Below are 11,592 nucleotides of genomic sequence, written 5' to 3'. Positions count from 1 at the left end.
GCCAAAATGGGAAATGGGTCGATGAAGCTGAACCCTCTTAAGCAGGTCAGTGGCTCTGGCAAATCCAAAAACAATGGAGAATCAAGCTCAGTTTCTCAAGTTCTCAGAGTCAGAGTGGAAGAATTAGAGAATCAGCTGAAGAAGAAGGATGAAGACCTGAATGCCAAGGAGATTCAGATCAAACATCTAGAGGAGCAGCTGGCCCAGCAGAGACAGACCATCTCAGAGATCTCTGACACTTTAAGAAACAAGTGTCTCCACCTCAACAAGCTCCAGGATGCACTGAAGAATCAAGGCGAGTTAGGTCTCCTGCCATCACCTATCAAGGAAAAGGTCAGTCAGTGTCGCACTGGCCTGCTCAGAGATACCCTCAATAGGAGGAAAGGAGCAAAAGCTGGAGTTTCTGCAGAACCTTCATCCAGAATGTATGATTCCAGTGGTGTACCAAAGTTCTACTTTGAGAGTGCACGAGTCTGGAAAGAGCAAAGGTGAGAGATCCATTTTCTGCTTGTGATGCCAAAAGTAAATCCTTACAGAGTTTGATTGACAGTTGTGGTTATGGTAATAAGGAGAAAGGAGAAACAGCAGTGATTTTTGGTGCTAATGCGTCATTTAAATTAGTTGACTATCTGTTAAGGAGCTACTCATGTACTCATTGTCATGTGATGAGGCATATAATCTCACAGTGGATTTATATTATATTATATTATATTAAGTGGCCTTAACTACTATGTACTTACATCAAAAATCAAGTACAATGTACTTATTGTGTTCATATTGTATTGCAAAACACTTTTGCTGCTATTGCGGTGGGATATGGGTAAGGTTAGGGACAGGTTTGGTGGTATGGGTAGGTTTAAGGTTGGGTTAAGGTGTAAGGGATGGGTCAACAGTGTAATTATAAATGTAATTACAGAAATTATTTATAGATGTAATTACATGCAGGTTTTTTAAAAATATAAGTACAATGTAAAAACATGTATGTACACAATAAGTGCATTGTACCAAATTATTAATTTAAATGTAAGTACATAGTTGTTAAGGCCACTTAATATAAAGTGGGTCCATATTATATTATATTATATTATATTATATTATATTATATTTTTGTGTCTGGCTGCAATATGTAATAAATTAATATTGAATAACTTTTTAGACACAATGTTGACAGTTATTGTGCATATTTTGTTTGACCAACAAAATACTTCTAAGTAAAAAATACTTCTAAGTATTACATTCGTTAATTTTGAATGAATCGATTTAATGAACGAATTACTCATAAAGACGGTCATTTGTAGAAGTCACTGTAAATCCTCACCACACAGACTGTGACAGTTTTGAATGCACAAACACGAATAAGCGGAATGATACCAACAGTAAAAAGTCCTGGTGCACTTGGAAGTTCGAACGGTGGTACTAAAGCCAGAAACATACTTCACGCAAATACACGAACGCAGTCGCTACTCGCTACGCTTTGCCAATATCCGCACTTGCATTCGGTTATTAGCTTTCAGCTGCGCAAGATCGACTTCGTAAGCAAAATCATTGCGCTGCAAAATGCGCCGACTGACTAAGCGCTTGAGGTTGTGTTTCTGGCCTAACAGTCGGATTTGTGTGAATTAGGGATTGGTTAATAACTATTCGCTAAAATCATAAGGATTAAATGTGGTTTATGTTTGTGAACTCTAATGCTTTAGGTGGTCATTTTATGTGTTCGTGCTGTGTACTGTACAGGTACATCTCAAAAAATTAGAATATCATGAAAAAGGCCAATATTTTTTTTCACTCATTTCAGAAAGTGAAACCCATATATTATATAGATTCATTACACATAGAGTGAAATATTTCAAGCCTTTATTTCTTGAAATTTTGATGATTATGGCTTACAGATAATGAAAACCCAAAATTCAGTGTCTCAGAAAATTAGAATATTGTGAAAAAGTTCAATATTGGAAAGTCATGGTGTCACACCCTAATCAGCTAATTACCTCAAAACACCTGCAAAGGTTTCCTGAGCCTTTAAATGGTCTCTCAGTCTGGGTCAGTAGGCTACACAATCATGGGGAAGACTGCTGACTTGACAGATGTCCAGAAGACAGTCATTGGCACCCTCCACAAGGAGGGTAAGCCACAAAAGTTCATTGCTAAAGAAGCTGGTTGTTCACAGAGTGCTGTATCCAAGCATATTCATAGAAAGTTGAGTGGATGGAAAAAGTGTGGTAGGAAACGTTGCACCAGCAAAAGGGATAACCGCAGCCTTGAGAGGATTGTCAGGCAAAATCCATTCAAGAATTTGGGGGAGCTTCACAAGGAGTGGACTGAGGCTGGCGTCAGCGCATCAAGAGCCACTACGCACAGACGAATCCTAGACATGGGCTACAAATGTCGCATTCCTCGTGTCAAGCCACTCCTGAACCAGAGACAACGTCAGAAGCGTCTTACCTGGGCTGTGGAGAAAAAGAACTGGACTGTTGCTCAGTGGTCCAAAGTCCTCTTTTCAGATGAAAGTAAATTTTGCATTTCATTTGGAAATCAAGGTCCCAGAGTCTGGAGGAAGAGTGGAGAGGCACAGAAACCATGTTGCTTGAAGTCCAGTGTGAAGTTTCCACAGTCAGTGATGATTTGGGCTGCCATGTCATCTGCTGGTGTTGGTACACTGTGTTTTCTGAAGTCCACAGTCAACGCAGCCATCTACTAGGAAATGTTAGAGCACTTCATGCTTCCTTCTGCTGACAAGCTTTATGGAGATGCTGATTTCATTTTCCAGCAGGACTTGGCACCTGCCCACACTGCCAAAGGTACCAAAAGCTGGTTCAATGACCATGGTGTTACTGTGCTTGATTGGCCAGCAAACTCGCCTGACCTGAACCCCATAGAGAATCTATGGGGTATTGTCAAGAGGAAGATGAGAGACACCAGACCCAACAATGCAGATGACCTGAAGGCCACTATCAAAGCAACCTGGGCTTCCATTACACCTGAGCAGTGCCACAGGCTGATTGCCTCCATGCCACGCCGCATTGATGCAGTAATTCATGCAAAAGGAGGCCCAACCAAGTATTGAGTGCATAGAAATGAACATACTTTTCAGAAGCCTGACATTTCTGTTTAAAATATCCTTTTTTTATTGATCTTATGTAATATTCTAATTTTCTGAGACACTGAATTTTGGGTTTTCATTATCTGTAAGCCATAATCATCAAAATTTCAAGAAATAAAGGCTTGAAATATTTCACTCTATGTGTAATGAATCTATATAATATATGGGTTTCACTTTCTGAAATGAGTGACAAAAAATATTGACCTTTTTCATGATATTCTAATTTTTTGAGATGTACCTGTATGTGTCTGTATTTGAACAGGAATATTCATTATAGTATCAAGCATCCTCAAAGAGCTAAATAAATAGATGTGCCAATTTTTCATGTTGGTAATTAGTCTGTTTTTTTTTCATATGCTAAGTTTATGGGAGACCTTGCGCGTAGGTGCTCATTATGTTGGGCGGCTTATGTTGGTCTAATCTGCCTGCAAAACACCATGCTGAGATTCATTATCTTGTTTCTACTGTAACACTGAAAATGAAACAACTGGTGCTCCTCATAGTGTGAACTGTCCAATTAGTCCATCTTGAATAAACAGAGCTGGGTAGTAACTGATTGCATGTAATCTGGATTACATAATCAGATTCCAAAAATGAAGTATTTATTAGATTAAATTACATTTTAAAATACTCGTAATCAGACTACAGTAACTTTTGTACTTATTACATGATTACATATTATTCACAAAATATTAATTATTTATTTATTCTCCCAAATTCCTCTTTTTCATCTTTTAATTGTTCCTTTTTAAAATAGCCTACCGCTTATATACACTCAGAAAGTCTTCCTGTTTTGTGGACATTCGCACAAAGACCAGTCGCTAGTCAGGTGGCTACACAGCATTTGACCACTAAATTTACAAAATCATTTCAGGTGTTTCAACATTGCATCACCTACTGATGAACACATTAATATTTATTTGAATTATCACTCAGTAGGTTATTTAACCATCTATTATAATGTCTTTGGAAGACTTTTGTCTTTCAAATACATTAAAATGCACAAATTCACATTATTTCTTATTTACATGTAATCCAGGCATTCCCAAACCTTTTTGTCATCTGAACATCTTTCACCTATACATTTACTTGAAGTACCCCTGAGATTTTAAAATAAATATTTAATAATAAAGTATCAATTTGCATGTTCATGGTTCTCTGACATTGGTTAATGGTCACATGACATGCAGGTAAACAAATAAAATAATTTTTTTCAGAAGTTTATTTCGATTTATGTTATTTTAAAATGATTTATTTAAATTTTAAATTTTTATTATTTAATTAATGATGAACTTTTCATTAAACTCACAAACCCCCTACAGTAGTACCCCAGTTTGTAAAGTTTAATGCACTTTATGTTGTTCATTTCAATTAATGGAATATATTTTCTTAATCTTTGTATTTTTATATCAATATATGGTACAAGATTATCCTATTTAAAGGGTTAGTTCACCCAAAAATGAAAATTAGGCGCTGCGTTTCCGCGTGCGTCACTTCTGAGCGGCGCATGCTCAAAGCTGACCTCATACGTCATCCGCCCGGAACTGCTTCTGTGTACAACAGTGAGCGCAAGCTAGATTAAAGTGATTATTACGTTTTGAATATGGATATTTTTCTTACAAAAAGGCATCGATTCACTACAGAAGGCCTTTGTTCACCCCACGGAGCCATGTGAGACACTTTTTTTTAATGGATGGGCACTTTTTATTTAACTTCTTTTGGACTGAAGCAATGCAACACCCGCTGACTGTAGTGATAGAGCTTGGAATAGCCAGGACAATTTTTAATATAACTCCGACTGGATTCGTCTGAAAGAAGAAAGTCATATACACCTAGGATGCCTCGGGGGTGAGTAAAACACAGCCTAATTATCATTTTTGGGTGAACTAACCCTGTAAATCAATGTGATAAAAAAGTTAGGTCAAAAGTAATCTAAAAGTTATTAAAAAGTAGTCTGATTATATTATGTGTAATGTATGGATTACGTTACTAACTACAATTTTTGTTATGTAATTTGCAATCAGTAACAGATTAAGTAATCTGTAAGTAATCTACCCAGCTCTATGAATAAATTAATAAGAAGAATAACAACTGCCGCTATCACAGTTTCAAGCAAAACAGTATTCTTTCATATTTGTTTTCTTTGATTAGCCTATCTTATGACAAATGTGTTTCTAACAGTGTAAAGAAGCTCCTCACAGATGCTTTGAATAAGAACCAGTATCTGAGAAGACTGGAAGTGCAACAAGTCAAAGACATGGTGGAATGCATGTATGAGAGAACGTACCAGCAGGGAGAATACGTCATTAAACAAGGAGAGCCAGGAAACCACCTGTTTGTGCTTGCAGGTACAAATTGAGTAACTGATTGTATTATTCCATTATAATCACACCGGCTAGGCATTATTATAAAGACAATATAAGGTACTATTTTAAAACCCTTTTAGTGCAAATTCACTCAGAATGCAAGAAAGAATTTGTGTTTAAGTGCTGTTTACTCTTACAGATGGCAAGCTAGATGTCTATCAGCACAACAAACTGCTCACATCAATAGCAGTGTGGATCACATTTGGTGAATTAGCCATCTTGTACAATTGCACCAGGACTGCCTCGGTTAAAGGTGAAGTATTTCCTTTGTACTTCATTCTGTCTCTCTCAATGTATGTGTATGGGCTGTTTCTGATGAATATGTTATATAATTGGTTAACAGAGACAATCACAAATTTGTCCCTGCACTGCCGCTCTCTGTGTGTTTAGTTCATGCTGTGACCATGGATTGGCCTCATGTAGCCACAGGCTATCTCACCAGTGAGAACTAAAACACCATTGTTTTGTCTTGTAGCCTTAATCTTATTGAGTTGTCAGTAATTTTGTTTGTTTCTTTGTTTTTGCACGGCCAGATGTCAAATGCCTGTCCTTATAATATCTTTTATTCCCACTCGAAAAAAAAACATTGATGTGCAGTAAAACATGCACTATTAACAGTAATGTTAAATCATTGTGGTGCATTTTTTAGTGGTTAATTCTTATTCTTAATGTGAACTAACTAAATGACTGTTAGAGAGAATGTTGTTTGCACTTACATTGTAGCTAGTTTGATACTCAAAACATAGTAGACTTTTTTTAACCTCTACCCAAGTCACCACAATAAAATTTTTATCATTTCCTAATGGCCCTATTGGAAGCAGCTGTTGTTTCCTGGTTACTGAATCACTGAAGTTTAAATGGATGCCACTCAGCGAGGAACGAGGAAGCTTCTGGTATTTCCCTTACCTGCTGTTTTGTTATGATCACAGCTGCCAGCAATGTGAAGACATGGGCCCTCGATCGAGAAGTCTTTCACAACATCATGCGGATGACTGCCGAGGCTCGACAAGAGCAATACCGCAACTTCCTGAGGAGGTAATCCAAACTGCTCATCCCTCCCGCTATTTACTGTGGTATCCCACCACATAATGTGTAGCCAAGCATTAGCTGGGCCTCAAAAAAACATCAAAAAGTGATTTTTACATGAAACGTTGTGGAGATCAAACAAGCAAATAAAGCATAGCGAGGATTTTTTTTGGTGGCATTAGCCATGCTATTGATAATGAAGGTCAGTTTGGTGGCCTTCACGGTCTGGTTGAAGTGACCTCTGCGACCTTGCTTATATAACTATCTGTTTAAATAGCACACATGAAAGGAGGAAAATACAATAATTCAGTTTGAGAGATATTATCTTATATAAGATTAAATTAACTGTTCTCCATAACCATCAGTTCAATCCAAGTCAAAGGGGCAGTCTTAAATTGACTGTATCAGTTTAGTCATATGACAATCATAGATCAACATTTAAACCAAAATGTTTTAAGACAGATAAACATAGAATTGAAATTGAATGGTTAGTTAAATACATAAATGGCAAAAATGGCAAAAGTTATATTTAGAAAATCAAATGATGCCTCGTTGCTTGTCTCCTGCAACTGTCCTAACCTTTTGATTATTATATTTTACTTTATTATTTTATTTTTAGTGTTTCACTTCTTGCCAGTCTGCCTGGGGACAAACTAACTAAGATTGTGGACTGCTTAGAGGTGGTAAGTAACCAGTCCCATCAGATCCTATGTATCCTTCTGTAGTGAATACTTGTTTTCAAATGTCTAGATCCAAAGTGACAATTTTGATAAAACAATGGCGATATTACATCTTTCATCACTTGGCCCAGTATATTGTTACTATACTTATTTGACTAAGGCTGAGCGAAGTGTTCACTTCAGTCAAGGGGACGAGTGATTTGTTAAAGATGTTTGTAGCAGCCAGTATAGGCTGCTGACTGATTTATTCCATTTCTCCATGAGGGGCTAAAGCGAGTTTTTCTAAAAGAGTGTGGGCTTTGTCAACTCAATGTCAAATAAGCCTCCTCGTGTTCTTCCATGCTGAACAAACATCAAGGACATTCTTCTCGATTGTCGGCCCCTTGGGTTGAATGGGAGAATGTCGTTATTCAATCACTCCGATGGAGTTGATTATATTCCCTTCTCTAGGGGTAAGGAAGCAATGTAACCCAATAGTGGCCCAGATGTTTTGGACTGAAACATGCAGATAATGTGGAACTCTATCATTAAACAGTGGGGAATGGAATGCAGACGGGACGCTGGGAGCAGACAAATGTTTTGAGACCCTCAGAGGAGCGTGGCATGCCTAGAGAGCTTCTCTAATGAAACAGCAGAGCTCTGTCAGAAAGACAGTTGGGGATGGAGATCAGTTGAGAACATGGACCAGAGAAATGAAGACTCGAACACTGTCTTGGAATGTCTCTGACGCACCACTACAATGTTCTAGAATGGTTCAATGATTACGTTTGGCAAAACTCAGATTTAAGTCTAATTTGAAACATTCTAAACAAGATTTGATCTCAGTTTTCAGCTGAATCGTTCCATTCCACTGTAAATAGAACATTATTTTTGCAAATCACTTGAAAACATTCTTGGTCTCCGATTGAATTGGAGGAATACCAGTTCAGGCACAGAGTTCTCAAGCTCTAGTCAACAAAGTTAATCAACATAAATTTTAGCTTATTCTGGAGTATTGAAGCCAGCTCTAAAATGCTTTTTAGATGCTAAAATGCTCATTTTTGTTATTGTTATTTATTATAAAGAAGTTGAACTGCTTTAATGGTTAGTGAAGTGTTAATCTTAATGACAACAGTACAATTTCTAACTGCTTCTAATGTGAAAACTGGCATGAAACACATTTTAGGAAATTTGACCTAAGTATGTAGGAGGTGTATCTACTTCTATCGCTGTGGAAGCAGACATGGCGGCCTTCCTGTTGTCTCCCTCGGGGGGATCTCTCCGGGAATATGACAGCACTGGCTTGATGGTAAAATCAATAGCTAAATGAGTTTGTCTTGTGTTTTCTGATCAGGAATATTATAATAAAGGAGACTACATCATCCGGGACGGAGAAGAAGGAAACACATTTTACATAATTGCCAACGGAAAGGTAAAATTTGCATTATATTATTTGCTTGATTCTGTGTATTTATTGTATTTAGTGTATTATGCCTAATTATTTCTCATTCCATGGGCTTACTTAAAATGAGATATGAATATATTCAATGTGGATATTCAATATATATTCAGTGTATTCAATATATTCGATGTGCCTTTCTAGTATGATCATTATTGATTTCCTCCTTTCCAGAAACTTTTAGTAATAATAAATAAATGTGACCTTGGACCACAAAACCAGTCATAAGGGTCAATGTTTTGAAATTGAGATTTATAGATAATCTGAAAGCTGAATAAATAAGCTTTCCATTGATGTATGGTTTGTTAGGATAGGACAAAATTTGGCCGAGATACAACTATTTGAAAATCTGGAATCGCCTTTAAAGTTGTCCAAATGAAGTTCTTAGCAATGCATATTACTAATCAAAAATTAAGTTTTGATATATTGAGAAAATCGCCTTTAAAGTTGTCCAAATGAAGTTCAATGCATATTACTAATCAAAAATTAAGTTTTGATATATTTACAGTAGGAAATTTACAAAATATATTCATGGAACATGATCTTTACTCAATATCCTAATGATTTTGGCATAAAAGAAAAATCGATAATTTTGACCCATACAATGTTTTTTTGGCTATTGCTACAAATATACCCCAGCGACTTAAGACTGGTTTTGTGCTCCAGGGTCACAAATAATAAAGTTAATAGCCCTTTATCAAGCCCACTGAATACATACAAGTATTTATTACTGCCAAGTATAGAGGTTATGCTATATCCTCACACCATTAAATGCTAAACCACCAAAAAAACAAAAGTGATTTAACACACTCGAGGCACCATTTTTCCACCCCACTAATCCTCATGGACTTCACTGCAGATGCTGATCTGGGTCTGTGGGAGGTCGAACGCGTTCAGATAAATCAGTAATTCGACACTGAAGGGTATAAGAGACAGGACTCTCCACTGGGAAGCAACAGGAACTGTTTAGCATGAGCTAGTCAGGCTCAGATCCCCTGTTGATTTCTGCTCCACTGTCGCTCAAGATGGGGGTGGGAAGGAAGATGTTTTACTGAGGGGGAGATAATTTAATTACCGGAAATTATGGTTCTCGTCAGCCTGTCGCCACCATGTCCGAGAGCGTGTTGGGAATAAGGCCATTACTGCCGGCCACCAAAAACTGGCGGTTGATCAGAAAAGTCAAGAGGTGTCACCGTGGTTTTCTGGATCATTTTACAGAATTGAGAATGAATCAGAATTCAGACAACTAACTCCATTTCTTCAGTATCGTTATTATTGATTACATGCTGCCTAGAATTGAAGGATGCAGTCTATATGTGATGCATCATCTCAACACATGAAATTTATATAATTAATAATAGATTTGGACCATAAATCCAAAGTAAAAAAAAATACAGATCATAAGACATACAGTTGTTCTCTTAAACTGATATGGTTTGTACATTTTGAAATGTAACCTCTGCCTTTCTGTGCTGCCCAGATTAAAGTCACACAGAGCACACAGGATCATGAAGAGCCTCAGATCATCAACACCTTGGGGAAAGGGGATTATTTCGGAGAGAAGGCCCTCATCAGGTGCTGTCTTTCATCAATCCCCAGCTCAATTCTCATTTCCCCACTTTAATCCTGTTTCAATAACCTTTTGGTAAATGAGGTCTTTTAGTATTGCTGCTGTAACAGAGAGCAACTTAGTCTTGTCAACGTGTATATGACTTAACAGAATATTATTACAAACAAATCCATAAAACTGTCATTTTAGGAGCCATTTTTAGCTCAGTTTATGTCTAATTCACTGAATGTGTTCCTGCTTTGTCAAACCATAGCGATGATGTCAGGTCTGCGAATATAATCGCAGATGAGGATGGCGTGGAATGCCTCGTCATTGATCGAGAGTGAGTTCCTACTTCAAGATCGTCATCATTCACTTGATTATGATTTTTTTGGTACTCAGTGACAGTAACAACGGTCTTTTCTCAGAACCTTCAGTCAGACTGTTGGAACTTTTGATGAGCTTAAAAAGTACCTGCAGAGCTATGTCGAAAATTTAGCACGGGACGATAAGAAAAGAAATGCTAAGTAAGTACTAGCTGTTTCTTTTTATTTAAACAAGGATAATCTTCTTGACTTCTTGCCTCTCCATTGTGCTGTCAAACAGTGTTTTCAAGTGTGTATAGCTTACACTGTAAAAACGAATTAGCTGACCTTACTTAAACCAAACCAAAATAAAAAACACTTTTTAGTTTCAACAACTAATTAATTTTAAGTTAAATATAGGCTGATATTTACCAGCAATCTCCAATTGACAGAACTGAAGAATATAATTCATATAATTCATAACATGTACATATGCACATACTGCAGACATAATCCACCTATTTATTCTGATATACAGTGAGGTCCGAAAATCGGAGACCACTTATGAAAATTATTCTGTTCTGAATGTTTGCATTTTTTTTTTAACTTTATCAGCAGAACAATGGCCAATGTCACAAATGTGCTCATTTAATTATATTAAATGATATTCTTTTAGGAGGTCAGGAAGCCGCACTCCTCCCACCACACCTGTGTCACATGATATGATTGAGCTGAAAGAGAGAGAGAGCAACTTTGCATCCACCATACCCTTCAGCTGCCTCGAGGTTATTGCCACGCTGGGAGTTGGAGGCTTTGGCAGAGTTGAATTGGTTAGAAACTTGTTGAAAATAATCACACTTTCTCTTCATCATTTAACATTCAAACAAAAAATCATTTACACAAAGTGAAGGAATAATATGTGACCCTGGACCACAAAACCAGTCATAAGGGTCAATTTTTCAAAATTGAGATTTATACATCATCTGGAAGCTGAATAAATAAGCTTTCCATTGATGTATGGTTTGTTAGGAAAGGACAATATTTGGCCAAGATACAACTATTTGAAAATCTGGAATCTGAGGGTGCAGAAAAAAATCAAAATATTGAGAAAATCGCCTTTAAAGTTGT

The 11,592-nt window shown here is 37.0% G+C and overlaps 1 protein-coding gene and 1 long non-coding RNA gene across 2 annotated transcripts in view; one reads left to right on the top strand and one right to left on the bottom strand.

Annotated features, from left to right (window-relative positions):
- Nucleotides 1–11,592, top strand: part of LOC107744862 (cGMP-dependent protein kinase 2-like) — a 17,697-nt gene continuing 6,105 nt past the window's right edge. The window contains exons 1-10 of the mRNA XM_016558681.1: nucleotides 1–488; nucleotides 5,282–5,448; nucleotides 5,606–5,719; nucleotides 6,396–6,501; nucleotides 7,112–7,175; nucleotides 8,506–8,583; nucleotides 10,091–10,185; nucleotides 10,434–10,502; nucleotides 10,588–10,686; nucleotides 11,141–11,294. Coding sequence (XP_016414167.1) covers nucleotides 7–488; nucleotides 5,282–5,448; nucleotides 5,606–5,719; nucleotides 6,396–6,501; nucleotides 7,112–7,175; nucleotides 8,506–8,583; nucleotides 10,091–10,185; nucleotides 10,434–10,502; nucleotides 10,588–10,686; nucleotides 11,141–11,294 — 1,428 coding nt within the window. The 5' untranslated portion in view covers nucleotides 1–6. The remainder of the gene's footprint in view (nucleotides 489–5,281; nucleotides 5,449–5,605; nucleotides 5,720–6,395; nucleotides 6,502–7,111; nucleotides 7,176–8,505; nucleotides 8,584–10,090; nucleotides 10,186–10,433; nucleotides 10,503–10,587; nucleotides 10,687–11,140; nucleotides 11,295–11,592) is intronic.
- On the bottom strand, nucleotides 2,266–2,500 carry LOC107744863 (uncharacterized). The gene is made up of 2 exons (XR_001640534.1): nucleotides 2,470–2,500; nucleotides 2,266–2,410 (listed from the first exon to the last, which is right to left on the bottom strand). It is a non-coding gene; the product is annotated as an uncharacterized LOC107744863 (long non-coding RNA).

This window comes from Sinocyclocheilus rhinocerous, unplaced genomic scaffold (assembly GCF_001515625.1).
Source record: "Sinocyclocheilus rhinocerous isolate Xijiao unplaced genomic scaffold, SAMN03320098_v1.1 scaffold167, whole genome shotgun sequence".
Lineage (NCBI taxonomy): Eukaryota > Metazoa > Chordata > Actinopteri > Cypriniformes > Cyprinidae > Sinocyclocheilus > Sinocyclocheilus rhinocerous.
This window is presented reverse-complemented; position numbering and strand designations above follow the sequence as displayed.